General features: G+C 43.3%; 1 protein-coding gene across 4 annotated transcripts; it reads right to left on the bottom strand.

The window, feature by feature from the left end:
* Positions 1-10005: 10005 nt before the first annotated feature.
* On the bottom strand, positions 10006-23143 carry HERPUD1 (homocysteine inducible ER protein with ubiquitin like domain 1). 4 transcript variants are annotated; one of them, XM_067552127.1, is made up of 9 exons: positions 22961-23143; positions 18967-19044; positions 18782-18856; positions 17034-17075; positions 16764-16897; positions 15801-15923; positions 14910-15248; positions 12996-13101; positions 10006-11797 (listed from the first exon to the last, which is right to left on the bottom strand). In XM_067552127.1, the coding sequence occupies exons 1-9, from the start codon at positions 23105-23107 to the stop codon at positions 11627-11629; spliced, it is 1215 nt and encodes a 404-aa protein (XP_067408228.1). In that variant the 5' UTR covers positions 23108-23143; the 3' UTR covers positions 10006-11626. The 4 variants fall into 4 exon arrangements, with proteins under 4 accessions (XP_067408228.1, XP_067408237.1, XP_067408255.1 ...); XM_067552136.1 differs by having other exon boundaries at positions 18782-18853; XM_067552154.1 differs by lacking the exon at positions 17034-17075 and having other exon boundaries at positions 10006-11794.
* Between the last annotated feature and the right edge of the window lie 1235 nt (positions 23144-24378).

Genomic DNA, 24378 nt, shown 5'->3' with positions numbered 1-24378 from the left:
CCTGCTGCTGCACTAGCTGCTTTCTCTTCCCAAACAGAGCTCTTTCTAGACAGGACATGAGCCACTTCCCTTAGTTATCCAGTTCATCACACATTTCCTAATCTTCCTATGGCTTCCTTAACCCTTTCAGAGCCACTGCTCTGCCTTCATCCCAAAGTAAGCACTAGGTTTAGATAGGCCTGATTCTTCCTCCAAGACTGCTGTAAATCAGAAATAACGCTACTGATGCCAATGGAGTTATACTAGCATGAGATCTGGATCAAGCCCATGGACCATAAAGGTTCTAACCATAAGCATTCAGGGGGACAGTTTAGAGCTTTGCCCATCACCCCTTTACAGTTTGCCCTTAGAAGAGATGAGGCAGTGATGAGCTGGTTTTGTCCTCCTATAGCACCTTCCAGCCAAAGCGCTTTTAAAAAGGTACCATCAGTTATCATCGCCATTTTATTGATGGGGAAACTGAGGCTGAGTCACTTGTCCAACATTGCACAGGAAGTACCAGTGTTAGGAATAGAACTCCTGACTCCCAGTCCCCTGCACAAAAGAGCAAGGCAACACTGCTTCCCATTTAATTAGGGAACGGCATGTGAATGGCCAGAAATTGACGCCAATGTGGGACAAGAGATGGAAGAGGGAAATATGGGTTAAAAATGCCATCATCCAGCTCACTGGACACAGGAGATAAATTATTGCCTTATGATACAGTTCTGCTAATGACTTCCTAACGATTTCCCCTTAAACTCTCCGTGCCTGTTGTGTCTTATTAAGTGGAAGGCAGCTACTGATCAGCAGAGTCTCCCATCATATGACTGGACTCACTGAACGTCCCTGCACATTACAACAGCTGAAGAATGAAGATAACTTCCAACCCAGGTGACACTTCAGCTTTCTAACAGGGTTCAAAACGCCTTTGGTTCCTCTCCGTCCACTACTGCCCCACCACCGCCGTGCCATCGGATGTTTCACTTATGCTGGAAAGGGGTTTATTTGTACTCTTCAGGGGAGGCAGCATTCTCTGAAAGACTGAACAAAACCTTGAATCTGAGAGCCATGAGCTACTGAATTCTAACCCCAGCTCTGCCAATGACTCGCTGCCTGGTTTGGGCTTATCTTTGACTGTCTCTCCGTGTCCCCATCTGTAGAACAGGGATGATAATCACTGACTGGTGTTAGGAGGAGCACAACTCTCAGTCGTGTATTACAAAGGCTCGGATTAACCACAACAACAACAGCGAGGGATGATCTACAAGTCTGAGCACAGGACTGGAAGCAAGCACTCCTGAGCAACATTCAACTGGCTGGGACAGTGATTCAGGGTAAGTTACTTAGACCAAAAGCTTCCATATTTGGGTGCCTAAAGCCAGGCACCTAAATCCACATGGCACGTGTATATAGTATAGAGACACATACAGGAATGACTTAGCACACAACAGTGTGCCATGTCACACACAGTGCAGTGAAAGGCGCTGTGTCCCACTGACACTGCAGGAGTCAATGTCATTACCACAATTAGAATTTAACATGTCTCCTGGTGAGATGAGGAGGTCAGTTTCACTTCTCTTCCCAAAGACAGATCTCTCACGCTTCTGGTGCTAACCTTTAGAGTCCTGATCCTTTGACTGGTCAGGATTTTCCTTGCTGGAGTTTGTAAATGTGACAGAACTTCCTTTGGGGAATTCCATTGTCTCTGATGTCAAAGGTGGTGCGGCCCAAAGGGAACCTAGGCCGATTGTTTTTCTGTAACGATATCCTGAGTTGAAAAAGTGAATAGCCTCTTGTACCCTTAGATGGAGGAATTAGCGGTCATTGACCTGCAGAGGGAAATTGAATGTCTGCAGCCTTCTCTGAGCTTAATGTCAAGGAAAGTTGTGCTGGGTTCCCGGAATGACTGGCTAGATAGGACCCTCAGACTTGTTGTGATGACTGGCGTGCTAATCTTAACTGGACACAACTGTCTCCCTCTGCAGAGAGAAGTCATGGCCATAGAGATACACTGCACATCACCCTACGAAAGAACCATCCAACTGGAGCTGTGCGGTGGGATGCTTTAAGTGCTAAGGCACCAGGCTGAGGAGGGTAGCCTGTATCACACCCACTCTTCTAGCGGTGCCTGGGACACCTACAGAGGTTGACAAACCTGGGAACAGAGCTGGGTCATTTAGTTCGGGCAGTAGAGGCTCATGTTGCAAGAACCAGAAGTCCCAGATTTAATCCCCGATGCCGATGACTTACCCAGGGGTGCAGCATTACAAACGCCTGGTGTAAAACCAGATGCAGAAAGACAGCTGCTGCATGTCACCAACCCTGGGGGTGTATTTCATCTGCAATAAATGCATTGAGCTAGATTCACTCATGCTAATACTGGGGAAAGGGGGTGTAATTTGTAGAACCCAGCACCAGTTTTGAAGTCCTGTGTCCCAAGGGCATTGACCCTTCCTGGGGGCACAATGTGGTTGGAGGAGACAGCATCTTCAAAGGGGAATTGCAACATTATTCTAGACTGGTGCAGAGAACTGACTTCAATATGCGCCAAGAGTCAGGCTTCTGCTGGTTTCAGACCTCAGCTATGGCAATCAAGTCTCTCGTTTTGCTGGAGCACTATCGGGAAGACCCAGGGAACTGGAGTGGGAACTTTCTCAGCTCTCACATGGAAGGACAAAGGTGCTGAATTGTTAACAAAGCTATCTTTCTCCCAAGGGTTCTGGGGAATTTGAATAGGCTTTAATAAAAATAAACTTAAACATCTCATACAACCCTTCCGTGGCTCGGCGTCAGACTCTGGGCTTTTATGGCATCCTAGTTGCCAATCCTCCAGAGCATCCTCCAGGTCAAAGAGCAAGGTCAGGAGCTGTTATTTGAGAGGCTGGACAGCCCAGTGGTTAGGGCACCAGCCTGGGACTTGAGCATAGTTTGAGCACAGTTGTCTCATCTCGCAGCCTTAGCTCTCTGGCCTATTCCTTGCTCCCTTTCGAAACCTGCTTGAGGACATTAGTCCTTGGATGGTTTTTCTAACAGATATCCTGAGCTGAAAAAGTGACTGACCTCAGACAGAAACCCTCGTTTAAGTTACAGGTTTACTAACGGGCATTGACCTCTTGCAGGAACTGGAAGGCCAGATATTTTCCAAATGCAATAACAAAAGGAGTCTGGAAAGCAGTGCTGCAGTTAGCACACAAACACACCACCCTAGAGCAATAAGCACACGCTCTATGGTCATTGCCAAATAACACAATGGACGTACCGGATCCAGTCCCTGTTCTGTTCTCTCACACCGACTCAACCGCATTTGCTCCAGCGGGGCAAGTATAACGAAAAGCAGCATTTGGCCCATCCAGTCTTGTTGACAGTTTTGTTGTGCAACCGGCACTAGAGAGCGAGTGGACGGTATAGGAGAGTGACAGAGGAGACCCTGCAGCCGTATATGATCTATATTACAGTAGAATTTAGACACCCTAACCAAGATCAGGGCCCCATTACGTTAGAGGCTGCACATGCACACAGCATGAGACAGTCCCTGCCCCTCGGTCTTATAAACTAAATAGAGACAATACATAAGAGTGGGAGAAGGGAAATATCACCCCTTTTACTGATGGGAAACTGAGGCACAGAGAGATTAAGTGACTGACCGGGGTGTGTTTCCATCACCCGACACAGCAGAGAGTTTGGTATACTTTGTTGGCTCCATTGATCTAAATTCATGCCAGGGCAATCCCCTCATTGCTACACTGCATCTGTTTCCTGAGATGCTCTTCAGCTCTGTTGGCCTGCAGCAGCATGGCCTCGGTGATCGATTGCTCTCCCCAACCTCCGCTTTCTCTGACCCTCCATTCCCCACTTCAGGGCTCCTTTCATTACTGCTGCAGGCATGGGGAAGATCACACTCTTTGGTTGAGGGCTGAGCCCGCCAGCAAAGCCACAATAGGCAGGTTTTGCTTAGGAAAGGCGCAAGGGAATCGGGTGCCCAGGATACTCCCCCGCGAGCCGCGTCTGAGACAGCTGGATGCACCCCACCACTGCTGGGGATGGGGGAAGCAGCAGATGCAGCTCTTCCTCCTCTGAAGAAAAGTGGATCAGCAAGTGCTGCGGTGTTTAGTGCTCACTGAGCCATGGGAGCGGAGAGAGCTCTGCTTCCGCCAGGGTCTGAGTCCTCAACCACCAGCAGTGCTTAATGTGAGCTTCCCTAGCAAAACCAGCTCCTATTGGCTCTTGTCAAAGCCCTTTAAAGGTAGCTCCCCACACATGCCGACGCATTGGCCATGGCCCCATTTCATTCCCTCAACAGTGAGCTACTAAGATTTCCCCCGCATCTTACATGGGCCGTGAACATTTCCTAAGTAGCATCCCTCTCGCCCTGCACAGTACGCCTGGCTTTGACCCTTATACTAGTGGGGGTTAACATAGCTCACACAAGCGATGGGCCAGAAGAACAGGGTTACGTCCATGCTAGTCTAACTTTCCAGCCCCTTTGTTTATGCAGATCACTGAAACTGTCCAAATCCCACCAACAGCCAGGCCTTTGAGAGCCATGAAATGAGCCTTTTCATGTTTGAGGAGCCCAGTTTGCAGCTGCGGAAGGGAATGGAGCCTGGGCTCTGAATAATGGCTCTAGAGATGCCTCAGGTGCTCTCCCAGCAGCTGAGCAGCACAGCCTGACTTCTGCTCACAAGTGGGAGTGGCTCCATAGCACAAAAGGCAGCTTGATTATACAAGACAGAGAAGGGACTCCTGAATGTTAATTCCAGCTCTGACACATATGCCTTCTATGGCCTTAGTCAAGTCACTTTCCCTTTCTGCCTTAGTTTTCCCATCTGTAAAATGGGGATAATAGTATTTCCCTAGAGCACAGGGTGTCCACCGTGAAGGTTAGTGTGTGTAAAGTGCTATACATAAGCATACAAAACTGTCTAGCCTTCCCCTGCCTGCTTAAATGGACAACAGGGCCTTGAAAAAACCTTAACCATATTAGTGACTACCCAAAGACCCCAGGAGAAGCAGCTGGACTTTGCTTCACCTTGCACCAAGAGGCCAGTAATGGTCCACAGATCACATCCTCCACCCCACCTGCATGATACTGAAGATTAAAGGTGCCCCAAAGAATTCTCCTGCAAACCTTGGCCCAGCTCCTGACACCAGCCCTGTACACAGGATGTGATCATGGTGCACAAGAGCTTTTTTTTTTGGCAGGATGGGGCAAAAACTTTTGAATACCCCCACCCCAAATAACAAGGCTGACCTGGAGGACTATGACAGGAAATTCAACTAACAGAGGCATTAGACAAAGCACCCTAGCCCCCTGTCGAACCCAGGCTCTTGGTTACTTTTCCTGCTAGCACCTGGCCCTTTAGCCCAAAAAGGAGCAACCCCATCAAACTAGATGAGGGGTACCAAGGAATAAGATGGCCCCCGTTGGAACCACTTGGAGAGGACAGCAACACAACTCCGCAAAATTGGGGAACAGAGGGGAACATCTTTCATCCTCCTAGTACAGTTTTGTTTGTGTTTCCGCCCTGCTCAGCACACAGCTCAAACTGACTTATAACCACTTACCTGAGGACATGGTCCCATACAGGTTTTCAGCCCCGCTCCACTCTTGGAAGTCATAGACGGGAGAGTTGAGTTGCAGGGAAAATTCCGGCCATTTTGGCTTCTGTGAAAGGCAATTTACTGGACAAATAACCAGCGCTGTCCATTTCTGATTGTATTAAAGTCTCATGCTCTTTGGTGCTTTTCTTAAAGCCCTAACTCTGGAAGGCTAGGGAGTACATTAGAAACTCCCCTTTCATCAAACACACTTCTGGCCCCCTCACAGTTAGAGAAAAGCTTGGAAACGTGACCCCCTCCCTGAGATTCCTGCAGCAGAAAGAAAATAAAAAGAACCCCCCAATTATTGTTTTTAAAATCTCATGAGTCTCAAAACAATTCCATGATTTTGGGAGGACTGACCCATGCTTTTTGAATCCTGGGGGGCTAGCAGCACTGAGGCCATGTTTGAGTTCTTCATCAGAGAACAGGAGCATTCAAGAATCCAACTCTCTTCAGGTTTAATCAAATGTAAGTAGATGGGAGAATCCCCACATTTTAGTAACAGCCATTGTACAAATTAACACATTCTCTGTCTTAACTCTTCTGCTCAGCTAGGACAGCCTGCTTACGGTGTTCATAAAAGGGGCAAAACACAAGAGGAAGAAGTGGTTAGTCAATCACACATCAAATTAAAAAAGCCCAGAAGCTTTAGACAGGTTCAGACACCAGCAAAACTGACGGGGTTTTTCACTCTTCCAAGGGAGACTCCTGAAGAAGGAAGCTGTTTGCTGTGAAAGAGTTTTTCAGCTGTTTGACAATTCTCTCTGTACAAACAGCATCATATGATTATCACCACCCAGATTGTGTCACATGTCCTCACTAACAGGAAAATCAGCTTGTTTAGATCCTCTCTAGCACTCCTGCAAACCTCAGCTGAGAGCCAAGCTAGGCTTTGTCCATCTGAGTACCAGTAATAAAGGTTCCAAAGGCAAAATTATGCTCAGTAACACCTTTGCCGTCCTAGCACCATCAGTGGGTTTGCAAAGGTAAAACTGATTGGGACTCAGTAAACCATCCTGTGGATGAGGCACAGCCAGGAATAGAATCCAGCTGCCTCGCTTTGCTGAGTTGTTTCCTTCAGCGCTAAGTGGATCCAAAAGCAGTAGAATTGTCTCAAACACAGTGGGTGGATCTGATTCAGCCATTTTATACAAGTACATTACAGGGTGGAGCTCTTCTCTGCTACGTATGGATGTAAAGTCCCTGCAGGACTTTTCCTGGTAACTCTAGATGTTCCCAGTGGCGTACCATGGGTATCCAGCACCCAGGGGCCAAGCCTGCATTTGTGGGCCCCCGTGCTCTCTGCCACGCAGAGCGGGAAGGGTCCCACTGCCCCTCAGCTGCTCCAGGGAGGAGGGGTCTGTACCTGCCAGGTGGAGGCAAGAGACCGGGGGGAGGGGGGAGGACCCACAAATTCAGGCTTGGCTCCACCCTCCCCGCCCACTTACACCGCTATGTAGCACCCACCTCTCCAGCAGCAGCCCAGCACCAGGTCTGATGGGGCGGCCTCACCCCCCCAACGGGGGGAGGGGGGCAGGCCGGCCGCTCACAACATGCAGGGGGGCACTGGAGGTGCAGGTGCCCCCCATCCACTGCATGTCAAGGGGGAGATGAGCTCAGCATTAGGTCCCTGATGAAAATTGTAGTACCAGGTCAAACTGAGCATGGCTTTTCCCTAAAGAGTATTCATAGCTTTGACATCCGGTAAAAATTAAACCAACCTGCACCTGGATCTTCCCTCATCATTTATACCTGAAGGAAGCCAGGGGAAAATTGTCAAAGCTTCTGTGGAACAATGAAAGCTGGCACCCGCTGAGGGTCTGCCCCAGCAATCCAAGGTAGGGACAAAATGTTACCATTAGTAAGAGCAGAGAGAAAATGACTCGCCATGACCCACAGCAGTTAGCTAGGAGCAATCAGTGGGCCGGAGCAGCAGTCCGTCTGATTTTAAATTCCTCTTTCCTGTTCCATGGGGCGCATCCCCCGGGTTGAGCAAGCATTTTGGTTGTAGCTCTACAAACCTTCTAAATTAACAAACTATCACTTTAAAAGAGCTGAAAAGACAAAAGCGGAGAGAATTTTAGAATCCAGCCCTTGGGCTCTCCCTGGCCTGGTTTCCCAGCAGGGACAAAGACGGTTCACAGTGAAGACCCGAAGTAGCCAGAGGCTGGGGAGGGACAGAGTGCCATGGAAACAGTTGTCATTTCTTCACTCACTCTGCCACCTCGTGGCTAATCCCCCTATTTACAACTTTTGTTCTTTCAGAGATGTTTTCTCCTCTGCAGCAGTAGCCTGGGGCCAGGATGCTAACTGAACAGCTACCAGCCCTAGCTGCTGTTGAAATAGGGTTTGTATGACAAGCAATGGAGAAAGCGAGAAGTTATTTAACAGCTTGTTGGACCATTCAGTAAAGCCTAAATTATGTATAAAAAATGACAAATTCCTCTCTTCTTTGTCAGCTAGGGCTCATCTTCAGCTCCCCCTCCCTCAGCCAGCCAACTTCCAAATCCTTCTGCTTCTTCCTCCAGAACAGTACTAAAGCCACTCCATTTTTCTGCTGCCAAATGCTCCCCGCCAGCCCCGCATCTCCTATCTCAGTTAGTAACCTCAAGCCTGCCCCCATCCCCAAGCCGCCACCGAGCCATTTAAAACAGCTGCAAAAATCAGTTTCCTTCCTGCAGTTCTCATCAGATAAGCCTGCCCACAACCCTACTCCTCGGTTCAGTCCCACCACTAGTTCCCACCTTTCACCACATCATGCTTCTAGCACAGTGGTTCTCAACCCATGGCCTGCTTGTGACCCAATAAGCACATAGCTTCAGCCTATATGACATCATCAGGGCTGCACACTAGTGTGTGTGTGTGTGTGTGTGTGCAAAAAATATATATATATATATATATATATATATATATAGAGAGAGAGAGAGAGAGAGAGAGAGAGATGAGACCCACAACACTCAAGAGCTGCATATGCAGCTCACAGTGGTACATAGGCTAAGAACCACTGTTCTAGGACCTTCACAACTTAGCTCTTCCGGCCCTGGCTCACATCAGTTTTCTTGCTCCTTATCCACCCATTTCTTAGCTTCTCCCAGGCTCCTTTCCAAGTCTGCTCTCCTCACACACTGCTCTACACATGGAATGCCCTTCCCAGGGCTAAGGATCCTGCCCTGCTCCCTTTTCCCTTCAAAGCACCCAGACCACAATCCCTATAGAAAAATCAGTCCATGAGGGTTTGATGGATTGGGAAAATTGAAACCAATGCAAAATGTTCATCAAATTATATACTTAGTGCATCCGCACGTGCGCACACTATCCTCAAGCAGTTGGCTCTTTGGAGTGGACACTTGGGCATAGGGACTGTCATCCCATAACACCCCAGTTCAGTTTTGCATAGGTTGGCAAACTGATTTTTTTTTAAATACAATTTCAACAGATTGATAAAAACTATTTAAATTTTCAGTTGCAGGAAGTTTTGGAGGGGAAGGGACAGACACTAGGATCAAATCAATTTAGGGTGTCAAGGCAGTTTATTCATTTACAGTGCATTACTATCAAAGTTATGAATGCTGCATAATTACCTAGAGTGCCTGCTCTGCTAATGCTGGAGGCAGCTATTTTAACCTTCTTCACTGCCACCTCAGCAGATTTACAGGAGTGAGAGACTACTGTCCCTTGAGTTTGCAAGTTTCAGAAACAGGAACTATACTAGGCACCAGTAAAGGATTTATCTCTAGCTAATTTGTTATAAGGCATGAAAAAAGTATAACTCCGTAGATAAGATGCTGACAAGCATTAAACCATGTTTAATGGGTTGGTGTAATACGTGGAAAAACAGGATTAATCTGAAATTCTTAAGTAGTTACATGGTCAGCTGCACAGAACAAACTGTCATGCACATTAGTATGACAGCACATTTGCTGTAAAGCTTTATAATGGAGTTTTGCCATCTACAAGTAGCATTATTGAAAAGAGATATGAAGATTTTGAGATTAACACCACACATCCGAGAAAAGTCCGATTTTATTTAGCAATAAAACATTCATCCCTGAGCTAGAACAATGCATTGTAAACCGATGTATATGTCAAAGGCGCCTCATACATCAGGCCACAGGGGCTGAAATCAGGTCAACTTCTTGAATGGCTACAGAACTATTAGGTTGGGAGCCACTGTTGTAACTGCTCCTGAGGCCCAGGGCCCAGAAGTGGCCCACGGCTCCCCTACTGCTGGCTGCAGAAGGGAGCCACTGCCTAAGGACCTAGGCAGAGCATGTTGCTGCAGGGCTAAGAGACCACTGCAGGTTTCTTGCTGCACTCAAGGGGATGCTCCACTCCCTCGGCTGTAGCAGAGAATACAGCAAAGCACTCCCCCTAGGTCCATAGACACGGGTCCCTTCTGGAGTCAGAGGGAGGGGACCACTGCCTAGAGATCCAGGTAGAGCACAGGGCTACAGGATGTGTGTGGTTTCCCTGCTGCAGCCAGGGAGACAGGAGACCAGCGAGGAGGCAGCCTCTTCGCTGAACTCCTTCCATCTGGCTGCAGTGGGGCAGGGGACCTGCTGGTGGAGACTGGTGGCCCTTCAGGGTTGTAAAAATGATATCTGTGGCCCTCAAGCCAAAAAGGTTGGGAACCACTGAGCTACAAGTTGTCCATGACCATTGTAACTTCACCTTCTTTTGTCTGTTCAGAGAAAAGCTATCCAAGGCACATTAGGAAACCAAGTTATAGGATGCTGAGGAGTAAATTTTAGAGTGTTAAAATGTGCAAATGCTCTTTTCATTTATACTTGCAATTAATTACTGGATACACAGATAGCAAATTAAGTTCAGTCAGCCATTTGCACAGGACAATTTTCTGTTTGTGGTCAACTGTGCACAGAACAGCTGACTCGTTTTTGAAAACAAATCACTAGAAAAATATTAGAAATTTAAGGGAACACAATGAAGGAAGAAACCAGTACAGTGAAAGTTGTTCTGGAGAGGATTTGCATAGTTCTTGTGGTTGCTGGGATGCAAAAGCCCAGTTGACACTTGTATATACACATGGAGAAAGCAGAAGTCCATTTTGTAACCTATGGCCAAGCTCAGAAATACTGTATCCATCTGTCACAAGCTTCTGGAATTCAGAACGTTCTAGCTGACAAAGGTAACAGGCCCTTCCGAGTCTCAGTTGATAGCAAAAAGTATTTTTGGCATTGGTCTTTCTAACAGTACAGAAAATTACATGGATTGAATACAGAACCTCTAAGCTAAGCATCCTGGAAGCAGTTACAAGATGCACAGAGTAAATAAATTCTAGATTAATTGAACTTTGGGACACTCATCCCATGATTTATAAGCAAGAAAAGAAACCTTTAAATTGTTTAAAACCACCTGAATTTGACAATTCGAAATTCAACCTATAACTCAGCTGATCCATTTGGTGTACTTGTTTATCAAAAGCGCCGGTTATCTTTCACTTTCTGATAAAGTGGATAATTATATCACACAATGTGTCCTCCATAGGACATTTACACAGAAAACATGATTTTGTCTTCATTTTCTTTTGGGGTTAAGCACTGCATTCCTTTAAACATTTTAAGGATAAATCTTCCCTAGAAAAGTCTGCTAATACTTATCTAGCAATTCTTTTTTTACATGAGATACTACACTCAGTGTAATTTAAATAGCATTTGAAACATTCCAACAGGAATCAAATAGCATTGGTAGAAGCAATTTGCTTCTCTTACATCTCTGTACACACCTGCTTACTGCCTGTGCATTTAGTGCACAGCTGTACAATGGTAGGCCCTCTAGTTTAATGCCTGTTGTACAACACACACTGAAGTGCTTCAGAATGAAGACATGGAAAGCACAGAACATTTTAGTCTATGCGCTGAAATGGTTTAAGGCTTCTTGCAGCTTTCAGTTTGCTTAGTTGCTATAAGATAAATTCCACTGATACTTGTCATTAACTTTGGAGTTGATGTCCAGCCTAGTCAGGTAGACATAAGAGTAATCTGCTGGAGTTACAGAGGGGCTAGTAGGTAGATATTAAAATCAGTTAGTTGACCGCAGCTGGAGGTCCTTCTGGCAGAAGGGATGCAAAGAAAGTCTTGAAGAAAAGCCAGGCTGTGTTCATAAATGAAGGACTGCCTTGCTGACTTTCTGGTAAAGCTCTTCCTTCATCAGGAACAACCTCAGGTTCACCTTCTCCACCTGCATTTTCCTCCTGCTAATATAAAATGTATCTTGTAAGTGGGGACAGCTGTTTTAACAAAACTAAATTCTAAAAATCCAGATTCCTTTCTACAACAAACTATTTTAGCTTAAACTGCAGAGTTTAAGGATTCATTTAACAGCCCCGACTATATTAACATATTTCATTCCTTTGTTATTACCCATTGTCCCAGAATTACAGCACGAGACAACACAGTAAACCACCCACCATTTTACCAGGTCCAATAGTATCCAGTTCTAAGTGAAACTATGTTATGACAGATTTACAGATAAGTGATGCATTGATATACCAAAACAAACTGCTGAGTCTGAAAAATATTTTGATGTTTAGTTGTAAATTGGTCAGCACCAAAAACACAATTCCACAGAGACTACTAAAACCAAGTGAAAATGCCAGCTTGTTCATGTCCATTTATGGCATATACAGAAACATGTTGTGTATAACCCCCACACCAGATTAAGATAAAACATTCAATACTTTCTGCAATTATGGGAGCAGTTTATTTGTGGTAGACAGATTAGGGTGGGACTGTTAACATCTGCCGCAGTAGTGTAGTGTAAAGTAAACAAGCTCTGCAAATATTTGCCTCTTCCAAAAATATGAAATAATTGTTGAACCTATTACTTTGCAAAAGGCCATAATAGCCTTTAGCCAAGAGGGGATTTTCTAGAACAAAATGCATCATCCACGAATACATCACTGACTGCAAGGACTAAGTTTTAAAATCCAAGTAAAATTTCTAACATGGCAGGAAAGACACTGATTTCTATGAAAGGAAAAATAGAGTACATATTACAATGGTAACAACTAGAAACAGTGACCAGATGTACAGCAGGAATTAAGCAGATGACTCCTGTTCTCTGCCTGTGGCACATAATTTAGTCTCCTAAAGGCTGTTAATGTTTTGGTCTAATTTCGGTTGTTGGGTTTAGCATGCAAGTGCCTGGCTGGTGCTGATGGCTGTGAAATACAGGTGGTCAGACTAGATCTGTGGTATTTCTGGCCTTGAACACTGACTCAGGGAAAAGAAAAGTAGACTAGTTTGGGTATTATTCCACCAGGAAAAGAAGTTTCTAGAAGATGATTTCATACAGAACACTATTAATCTTTAGTGATACGAATGTTTGGAAAATAGAAACTAAACCCTTTTCCAGGATTTCCTGTTGATGTATGTCAAATACTTAGCCAATACCTGTAAGTTATTATTTTGGTCCTGGTTTACCACAGCGTGGGGAAGAATATTGTTTGGAAGAGGGTGAACTGGCAGTCGTCTAAATGGAAACCATCCAACATGGTGCCTGGAAAGACAATAACTCATTGTTAATACCAGTTAGCTAAATATTACTCCTGCCTTGCTACACTTCAGGCCTAGCAAATAGCACTTGAATACGCACACAAGAATAGACATTTTGCTCAAGACACAGGGATAAATTCTGATTTGTTGAGGTGCTGGAGGAAGTACTCCCAAAACCTTCTGTGCCACAATCCCCACCACCCAGCATTATGGCAGCAAGGTACAGCATTCAAGAAGCAGAAATGTATTCAGCTCTATACAGGCTAGAGCATCACAGCTTAAAGGGTCTTGATCTATCTTGCTAGGAACCTGATCATATGCTGCAGCATGTAGCATGAGAACCAGGACATAGTGCTCCTTTCAAAGCAGCTGCAAGTACCACCCTACCTTGCATTTCTCTATACCTGCCTTGTGCTAGCAGGATAACTGAAATTGTGATGCGGGCACTGCTCCCTCATCCTGTGTGGCTCATAAACAGGGGGCTTAAATAGGAAACATTCAGTGACTTGGCAAACTAATCTCCCCCCCATGGCAGCATCTTCTGCTCCAAACTATAAACTTTTAAAATGCTGTATCCTTACGGTTGCGAAGATAAACTTCAAAATATTAACTAGATGTAATCTAGTGCAGACTACCTGCATCTGCAGATAGACTGAAATTGCTCTGAGAAGTGCAAACTGCTTCTGTTTGAGTGTGTTAAGTCTTAAGCCCAATTATAGCAATTTAAAGGTCTACCTTAATTTCACAGCTAATCCAAGCACATAAAAGGAAGACGACAATTATTTGAAAATCAGCACAAATTATGAGGGCAGAGATCTGAGAGTACCACAAATTACCTCCCCATTGAGAGCAAGTATGGCCAGTCTGACTGATAGCATTTTTTCTAGTCTAGAAAAAATGCTAAGATTGCACTGCAATCAAATTAGTTTTGCATGTTTGCAGTCAACAATCATGGCAAAAAATGTTTAGCCACATCTTATCTCAAGGTATGGTAGGGAAATTGATCCCAAAGACATGTTCACACACAACTGTACAAATAGGAAAAGTTGTGAAGAGCTCAAGTATTGCATATTATTGGAAAAATGCGATCCCCATCTCCTATGGAATTGTGGTATAGTAAAATATGGACTGGTCTTATAATGAAAAGTTTCACACCAAATATGTACACAAGAGAAGCACCAAAATGAGCATAGGTATTTAGAAATTTGGTCACCCTTCCCAGCATCCTCAGAGGAGGAAAGCTCCCCATTTGGCAAGACAGAATCTTTAGCCAGGTTCTTTGAATATTAACCTGAACCTGAACAAGTTATGAATGATGTAGTATGTTAATGTTTTATTATAAAACTTCAACATTTTTGGGGGGAAATGTTTTAAGTAAAAGTTACAGTAAAAAATTTGCTGATCTTGTGATACATTTTGACATGCTAGTCTAAGAGCTGGTGTACGCTCGAAAGTTTTATCAATTATTATAGCTAGGGATGGGATTTCTTATGGTGATACTGATATAAGTCCTAGTGTGGAAATAGTTCTACCAGTATTAGGAGTCTTATCCTACTATAGCACCTTCGTCCCATATGGGAATAAGTTATACAAGTAAAAGCACTTTTATACTACCATGATTGCATCCACACTAGAGGGTTTTATTGCTTTAACTATACCACTACAGTTAAAGTGGTAATTATGCATAGACAAGCTGTAAGAGACTTGATTACAACAAAGACTCACAGTGCAGACAAACTGCTCCAAAGTGTTGACACCCGAATTACGTAAGTCAACATTGAAATGTTTACTTCACAAGACATGCATACTTACAGGTACATCAGAACTGTGCCGCCCATAACCATGATGAACCTGCTCAGGCTGGAGTAGAAGTAGATAATGTTGACAAAAACGAAGAACAAGGTTGCTGAATAAAGCCAATCCAACCAGTCTCGATTCATCTCCTCCTCCCCTTCCATGAGAGGGCCCCCCTGGGCATTCATTTGCAAATTCTGATTGGCCCCTGCATTAAGCTGAGGAGGAGCATTATGATTTCCAGGCTGGTTTTGTGCAGGAAATGGATTAGGAAGAGGGGCTGGAGCTGCAACTGGTGCCACTGGTATCTCTTGTGACCTCTGTGTAGGTGATCTGTCAGCAGAAGCAGCAGCCAAGCTGAAAATAAGATAAAAGTAATGAGACTTTGTCAAGTTCTGCAATGGATAAGATAGGCATAAAAATTTGTTAATCTTATAGTCATGTGCAACTAGTAAGCAGCAAGTTGGGGTTAGAGCAGTGATAGAAATCAATCCTAGTTAAACCAATGACATGCCAGTGATGAGATAAGAAACTGTGGGTCAGTTTCACATTCTGTAAAATGGGGTAGCATCCATCTTTGTAAAATACAAGGGTTTATTTCAATACTCCACTGTGAAAATCTTTCAAAACCTCAGTACTTGGAAGACCCTGTAGCAAGCTGGGTAACAGTATCAAGTTTTGCAGCACTGAGTTTTATCTAGGCAAGAAATTGCAAATAAAACTAAACAACTGTATTTTAGGAGTCACATAGAGCATTCATATTTACATCAGACGTTTGAATCACAAAGTCTAAGTAAGATGCCTTTCAACTACGTTACACCTGAGGGAAGGAAAAAATTCACTCATTAAGAAATAGTTAGAACATTACTATTTCAAGGCTTCCAGAAAGAAATAAAAAGGAAAACTTACTATTGCATATAGTACTGTCTTGCATAAATCTGCTGAAACCAGGACATCTGTAGTATGTTGTAAGTGGTATATGCAGAGAATCCAGAAGCCACACCATGGAGGGGATGCTGAGCCACTTCAACCCTTATTTAAAGTTTAAGCACAGGATATTTGTTTACAAAAGAACAGGAATGCCCACTTCCATAAGTCTTTCCCCTACTTGTACTACTGAAGAGACAAGCAACAGCTTTTGCCATCCTGTGTATGTTATTGTGGGTAAAGCACCACATAACATACTTTCAGTATACCCTACTTAAATCTGAGCTTGAAACACTGCAATCAACATTTTTATTAGAAGCATGAATGCTGAAATCTACATTTCCTCCCAAAAGTGTGCTGTTGTGAAATCAAAGGGCAGAGGAAAAAAAATGTCTGTCTTCGACTGAATCAGATGACCATCCTTCTGATGAAATGATCTGATATTCAGCTTTTATTTTCAGCTGAGGTCCATTCAAATGAAATGGCAATGCTTAAGGACTGTTCCAGACAGCAGTACTATGATCTCAGAGAAAAGCAAGCCCCCTCAATCTAACCTTCAAAGGCTCAATAGAATAGTGGAAACAGCAATTTCTGGAAGAAAATAGATCTAACAAATTATAGGGGCCATAAATTTCAATTGCCATTCTACTGCATGAGCTTTTAGGGATCACTATAGTGGATCCTGGATACTGATTTTCATGAAAATGTAGCAGCAATTCAATTTTCCACATGTAACAGAGAAGATCAACTCTCCCCACTGTTTGGAGAGGTGTACATCCATTTAACTGTTTCAATGTCCACTTAAATTTCCAGAAGAGTAGCACGTGGCTTATATTCCACTGACATTTACCATTGATATTCGATAGTTAGATTGTCCAAAAACAGACATTTGGACATGAACAGTCAAGATTTTCAGAAAGTTATCAGCATATGTAGCATATTTACCTAGTATTGGGTTCCACTGTAGAAAGCTGGTTGCAGGAAGTCTCCCTTTGTCTCAAGCCATCACTTGAAGAAACTACAGAAGGATCTTGACTAGGTCCTAAAACAGCCTTTGGCTGTTGCTTGGTTTCATCAATCTAAACAGATAATAATATAGTTAATATTGGGACTTACTCAGAAGAGTATCTGAGAAAAGTCTTCTATACCAAAGCTAACAGGATGCACTGAATTTTCTTTTGAAATTTTACCAAGTTGCTGTGCATTTGTACAGACCTTTGACAATGGAGCCCCTGTCCAGAATAGGGCCTCTGGGCACTACAAAAATACAAATTAATTGTCATAGCCATCATTATAACCAGTCCTTCCATACATATTCAATTTCTAACACCCCTATAGAGGTGACATGGAAAGGGAAAAAAAAATTTTTTTGTGATTCCTCCCCCTCCACCCCTACTTATGATGTACAAAGGCCTGAGTTTGTTTAGTAAAGTTTTGGTTTGCTTGGGTTTTTTGCATTAGAAATTCAGGTCCTGTGTTGTTTAAAGACAGTAACTGGAAAACTAAGGCTTGTCTACACAAAGAAGTTGAACCAACTTAAACTGGAGTAACTTTGTGCTTGTCTAAACACAAGTTGTACTTTTAACTATTCCATTCCCAAACACAGGAATAAGCCATACCGGTGTAAGCATCTTAATATTGGTATAAATGCATCCATCCATACTAGATGGTTGGACCACTTTCACTATACTGGTATGGTTAAAATGGTATAACTAGTATATTTAGACAAGCTCTAAAGTTAAAAAAAACAAGCATAAAAAACATTAAGCCTTTTTTGGTCTTTCTACACCATAAAAATAGAAAAAAATGTATTAAGTCCTTTGTAGGTCCCCTTTAAGAGCAAAGATCTGTCCTTCTAATAAATAATAGTAGGATAACTTATTTTTAAATGTATCTGATTTTGGAATTTATGTAATAAGATCCTAAGTCCTAGCAGCATGAAAATGCCTGCTCTGCAAGCTGCCCTACAGAACTAGGACAATGCACCTTAATCAAAATTCAATGCCTGAGCTTTTCTAGTCCCAAGGATTTCTGCCACTTGTGTTGTGACAAATATCCAATTGGAACTAGGCTTTACCGTATGTTATTCATTTCTGACTGAGGAATGGTGGGAATTTATGCCTTCGGATATGAAGGCTGTGTATTAGTTAATTATACCACCTAACATCCATTCAGAAAAAAAATCAGATTGTGGTATAAAATGGTGTTTTGTACAACACCAATACACATTAAATTGAAATTTTAATGCTCGTTTTTAGTTTCAATTTCTTGTTCCATATGTTTTTGAAGTTCTGTTGCCAAAGAAAGCCCCAGCAGAATTCATATGAATTCACTCCCTATTCAAATGCTAATCACATCCTTCTTTGTCCCATGAACATCACAACTGGTGTGACAGGACTAAGTGAACATGGGGAGAATGCACCTCTTTGCATACAGCCCAACCATTGTATACATCATTGGCTGTAGGGTCTGAAATATGAGGTGTCACTAGCTAATCTCAATTAATTTAGTTCCCTTAAACATTTCTCCCCCCAGCAGTAATGTCATCTCAAGTTTATGCAAACAATCAGAAACTGAGGTTTGACTGACAATGTAGACACAAAGTGGGCGAGGTAATATCTTTTACAGGACTAACTTCTATTGGTGAAAAACAAGCTTTCCAGCTTCACGAAGCTCTTCAAGTACCATCAACTCTGAAACTTAACACAATCCTTGCTCTGTGATTACAGCACTTATTTCAAATGTGTAAGTGTTCTTTCACCCAGCCCTATTACAACTCAAGCAATGCTGCCACAATACTTACGACAGAACTTTGACACATGAGGTTTACCACCCTGCTTTGGTAATACTATCAACCTTTAGAACCATACAGTAATTAAAAAAAACTAGGTCACATGCCATTGATTTTTGCTGATACTTGCAATACCTAATGTAGGAAGAAACACTGTCTAAATTTAACCTACCTTTGCACTGGTTTCTTGCATTTTTGACAGATTCTTGGAGTGATACACCAGATGAAGAGCATGCAACTTCTCCTGCTAAAATAAAAATTAAGGCATTTTAAAAACAAAATGATTAAGCTATTAAAATTTTATTTGAACTCACTTGATATTGCAGTGCAGCTACCACAAACATATAAATGCCATACCTTGGGCAGCACATCTCTCAAATAAAGATGGTCAAGCAGCAGCTTCCCAGAATAAATCAGCTTCTGGTCCTCTTCAGGCTTTGAGAGAAGACACAATATACTGGTTACTAATCTGTCAAATGCATTCAAATGCCAAAAAGTTAACTTCATATAGGAAAAGCTATGTAAGTAAAAGCTGACTAATAGATAAACACCAAAGGCCAAACACTGCTGTCAGATACACACAAATCTGAAATATTACTCTCCTGTCTCCTCCCTATTTGAACAGTAGTTGTGTGCATCTCTATTAAGGAAGAATTTGGCTTGTAAAGATTAATTCAGTGGATTACTGTGTGCAAAATTTGTAATACCACTTAGACAAAGGTATACAGAACAAGGATAAAATGGCTGCTCCAGTATCTGAAGTGACTAATTTTGTAGTACAGGCCAGAAACCCAGTATTTGCTGTCCCAGTCACAATCCTGGCAAAAAGGAACTTCTCTACATGCCTTAAAGCAGAGCTTTGGGATATTGACCAATCTGAGCAGCACTGCAGGCACTTTTTAATCTCATGACATTATCTCCCACTCAGTAAATTTGAGCAGCTGTTTACACAGAAATCCTCTTGCAGTTGGAACAGAGTTACTGAAGTACTCAAGAGCATAAAGAACCCATGTTCCCCTCCCTACAGGAAAATGTCAGCTCCGCCAGCCTAAGAAGCAAGAGTCCTACCACTGCTTCCAATTTAAGTCTTAACCAAAGCTACTAAAAGCCAGTCTTACATTTTATTTTTTTTAGCAATCATGTATCTGACCCAATGTTGATAGATGCCATTTTAACACCCCAAAACAACATATGCTTCCACTGACACTGGGCATTAAGCAAAAAGATAGCATTTCCCACAGCAGCATATCTCCACAATATGCATGGAATTTGCTCAGATTGTCCATCATATGACGCTTGAAAGCAGGATGGATAAAGACTGATTAAAATAAATCAGATTTTTTTTTCATTTAAATTAAATAAGTAGGATTAGTTCTAAAAAAGAAACCTATTTAATTTTACATTTGAAATTTACAACCTATGTTAAGGCCTAAACTTACCTATTGAAATCATTAAATAAAATACAAAAGTATTAAGCAGTACATGTTTGCTGCCAGTTTTAAAGAAATTCGAAGTACTGAAAGGTGAAAGTCACTGGCTAAGCACCTGGAATTAGAGTCTGCTCAAGTGCTACACTAGCTTTTGATAGCAGTAGCCTCTTCCACAGATGTAGAGAGAATATATTCTTCATTTTAGTTTATTCGGTTAGCTCAGTTTAATGACCAATTAATTCAAAGTTAGCAACTGGGAGTCAAAAAAGCAGGAAAACTCCTCCAATCTACAAACTAGTTGAGAGAGGAAGGTATCTAAAAGTTACAAAATCCTAAAGAACACAGTGAACAGAAATCAGGTTTAATTTGCTAACTACAGATAGTACTTTGTTTAATAAAACCAGTTACAAGCAAAATATTTAATTTTTCTATGTTTCCAGCATATAAAAGGTAGTTTTATTGAATAATTTTAAATACTTTTTGTGCATTTTAATTGAATTTGAATTTCCATCCAATTAGAGCTTGACACAAATCACAAGTAAAAAATCCCAACCTAGTAAAGAAATGCATCATTCAACATTTCCCAGCATAAAAAAAATGTAAAAAAAATATTTAGTCAGATTCTAAGTTATATAATTGCTTAAATACATGTGTACAAACGTGATGTATCCTTAGCAAAAAGCCGTCAAATTTAATGTAAAGGTTATATTTAATTACAAAAACAGGTTTTAATGGTTACCAACCAATGAGAATCAACTTTTATAGAAAAGTAACTCGAGAGTGCAAAAATACAATTAAAATCCATCACTTAAATGAAGGTTTCCTGCTTGCTGATTTACAGCTGACTAAAACTGATGATTTAAATCAAGCCACCCTGCTTAAAAGCCCAGCATGTACCTACCGCCTCCCTTCACCATGTCAATTCACATATTAGTATGGAACATTATGTCTATTTATATTTAGTTTTAGGAAGTGTAGTTATTTTGGGGTTTCCTATAGTGCCCATAACCAGAATATTTAACATACTCCTAAAAAACAGCTGCTTGTTTCAGTGTGAAATTGTATTTAGCTATTTATAAATCCATGGTACGCCCACATCTTGAATACTGCCTGCAGATCTGCTCACCCCATCTCAAAAAAGATATATTGGAATTTGAAAAGGTACAGAAAAAGGCAACTAAAATGATTAGCAGCATGGAAAAGATTCCATGTGAGGAGAGAGTAATACAACCGGGACTTTTCAGCTTGGAAAAGAGACGATTAAGGGGGGATATGATAGAGGTCTACAAAATCATGACTGGTGTGGAGAAAGTAAACAAGAAAGTGTTATTTACTCCTTCACATAATACAAGAACTAGTGGTCACCAAATGAAATGAACAGACAGTAGGTTAAAACGAACAGAAGAAGTATTTCTTCTCATAGTGCAGTCAACTTGTAGAACTCCTTGCCAGAAGATCTTGTAAAGGCAAAGACTAACCAGGTTCAAAAAAGAACTAGCTAAATTCATGGAGGATAGGTGTATAACTGGCTATCAGCCAGGATAAGCAGGGATTGCTGCTTGTCAGAGGCTGGGAATGGCCTATGGGATGGATCACTTGATGATTACCTGTTCTATTCATTCCCTCTGAAACACCTGGCTTTGGCCACTGTCAGAAGACAGGATACTGGGATAAATGGACCACTGGTCTGTCCCAGTATGGCTGTTCTTACCTTATTTCTACTAAGCCCAAAAGGTTTTCTCTCTATCTAATGCTTACAACCAAAACAGTTTCATTGTTATTTCATGGCCAAATTTTCTTGAGACATGAAATAATGTAGCCATTTAACTCCCTGATCCTTCCTGTAATACTTTTAACTTTCTTTTTTTTTTTTTTTTTAAACCACACACACAACTTTGTCTTATAAAGTGGCAGGATAGGCAAAGTTTTTCCCAACGGTAACAGTAAGACTCCAATTATATACTTCAGTATCCAACAAGCTACTAAGACAAATCAACATTTAATGGCAGCTGAACAGGAAGAAACAAAACGAAAAGCCCCCAAACAACTTCCTCACACTTTGAACAAGTTTCGCTTCTGTTTTTACAACAGATTTCCATAAGATATTTACAAACTGTTTTGAATTGCAAGGTAACATTTGCAACCAGCCAACCATGCAGAAACAGGTGTTCTGGAATCCCCTGGAAAAAAACCTTTTTATTTGTGCTTCACATCATCAAACTTTAAAGAGGCATCCAATAAATGCAGAAGTTCCCTGAATGTTTGAACACTTTTACGGAGACAAAGTGGATGAGATGAAACTTTTTTAGAAGACCAACTTCTGTTAGTGAGTGACACAAGCTTGGAACTTACATGGATCCTGAAGAAGCGCTCCAGCTGTGTAAGGGGGAAGCTTGTCTCTCTCACCAATAGAAGTTGATCCATAAAGAAGTTTGATCTCACCCATCTTGTGCCTGTAACATCCCAGTACCCCCAGTTCCCACCGCACTGCACGAACGTTTGTATGCCGTGTGGACTGCCCTGTGAGCACGGCGATCCTATGGACTAGTTTCGGGAGGGAGGGAGGCAGGCACAGCAGAGCCTGCTATGTAAGCGGCCCCAGCGTTGTGCTGGCAAGGGAGGCGTGCTCGGATTAGAAGCGAGGCTCCCCAGCCTCAGTAACTCGCCACTCCCCAAATAAATTCCCCTGCTGGGTCCCCGCGCCTTAGCGCGCCGCAGCCCCCACCCCCACCCCACAGAGCTGCTCAAGCCCGGCTCGCCAGCGACTCCCAAGTCGTGGGTCACGCCCGGCCCCGGAGCCCGCCGGCCGGCGCAGGGCGGCCCGGGGGCTCCCGAGGCAGGCGGCCCGCGGCGGCGAGGCGCTCACGGGGCGGCCTGGAAAGGGGGCAGCTGAGGGGCGGCCCGCGGGGTCCCCTCCTCACCGGCTCTTCCGGGTGTAGCCGGCGCAGCCGGGCCTTGAGCTGCCGCACGGTCCAGCCGGGCTCCCCGCGCAGGCGCAGATCCGGGTGCCGCTGCGTGGGGCTCCTGACGAGCAGCTCGAAGGGCTCCGTGTCGCAGCCAGCCTCCATGGTCCGCAGACAGTCGGGCAACGCCAGCTGCGCGAGACGGGCACGTCAACGTCGGACGGGCGCTGCTGCGCCGGCCGCCTTTATAGCCTCACAGCCCCTCGCCCCTCCCTCCGTCGCGAGGGCGCTGTGGCTGCAGTTGATTGGCTCCGAATGGGGAGCGTGTCAATACGTAGGACTATCAGAATGCACGTCCGGCTACTGACACTGGGCGGGCCGAGGATGGTGAAAGGAGGGTAGCGTGGCTGTGTTGTTGCTGCCCTGCCCAGCCTGGGTGGATGTTGAAGGTCAGCCTTTGCAGGGGCCTGCCCCTGGGACAGAGTAGTGGCAAGCACTGCAGCCTTCCAGTCTTGCCCATGCTGCTCTCTTGCTTTGGTGCACAACACTCAAAAGACTATACTCAAAAGACTCAAAACACTCAAAAGACTATACTGGGAGCTTAAATTCATGACGCTGCTCATGAGGCTAAAAATCATGGACTGAACAGAGACACGGGATTTACGGCTTATTACAACAATCTGTAACATACTATCCCCCTCTCCAATCTTTTTGTCTTATGACTGCAGAGGTGTTAATGGGCTACTCGACCTGGAAAGGGCCTTTGGAATATGACTGAGATAACTACTTTTGCTAAACAATCTGTTCCACCTTGCATTTAGCTGTGATGCTAGGAGTATCCTTCCCAGGTCTGAAGAAGAGCTCTGGGAGGCTTGAAAGCTTGTCTCTCTCACCAACAGAAGTTGGTCCAATAAAAGAGATTACCTCACTAAATAATGTAAGGATAGAAAAATGCACCATGTCTGAGTAAGTTATTGTTATACTTATTTATCTAATATTTGTACTGCAGTAGCACCTAGACCTCTGTGTGCTCGACCCTGTACAATTATTTAACAGAGATAGTCCCTACCCCAAAGAGCTTATGATCTCAGGGTATGTCTACACTACAGTTTAACTCTCACGAGGAGCAACTGTACAGTCAACATAAGAGCAGAGAGACCGAGACAGAGAGATGCTTTCTGCTCCAATGTCTCAAATACAGATTTTCTCAAATTTTGGGAATTACAAAAGATGTCTCATCAAAAAGCAGTGAGGAAATATTGTGCCTGGCCTGGAAGACCGGAGAGAGATGGCATTGCACCACTTACCATCCTGACATCAGACCAGGTATAGACAGTAATGACAAATGGACCCTCAAACAGTGTCTCATACTGGCTGGGTCATACGTGCCCCCCACAGACACCTGAAGGGTATGACATTTTTCTTACGTTTTTGTA

Source organism: Emydura macquarii, unplaced genomic scaffold, assembly GCF_026122565.2.
Source record: "Emydura macquarii macquarii isolate MOO-44397 ecotype Brisbane River unplaced genomic scaffold, CSIRO-AGI_Emac_v2 contig_295, whole genome shotgun sequence".
Taxonomy (NCBI): domain Eukaryota; kingdom Metazoa; phylum Chordata; order Testudines; family Chelidae; genus Emydura; species Emydura macquarii.
Note: the sequence above shows the minus strand (reverse complement) of the source record. Positions and strands in the feature narration are given on the sequence as shown.

What these genes read in the sequence shown, in the direction of transcription:
- HERPUD1 (XM_067552127.1), bottom strand. Translation starts at nt 23,107, where the DNA reads ATGGAGGCTGGCTGCGACACGGAGCCCTTCGAGCTGCTCGTCAGGAGC. An exon ending in GGCTACACCCGGAAGAGCCG is followed by an intron (nt 19,045 to 22,960) that starts GTGAGGAGGGGA and finishes CTTCTCTCAAAG; the next exon opens with CCTGAAGAGGACCAGAAGCT. An exon ending in TGAGAGATGTGCTGCCCAAG is followed by an intron (nt 18,857 to 18,966) that starts GTATGGCATTTA and finishes TTTTTATTTTAG; the next exon opens with CAGGAGAAGTTGCATGCTCT.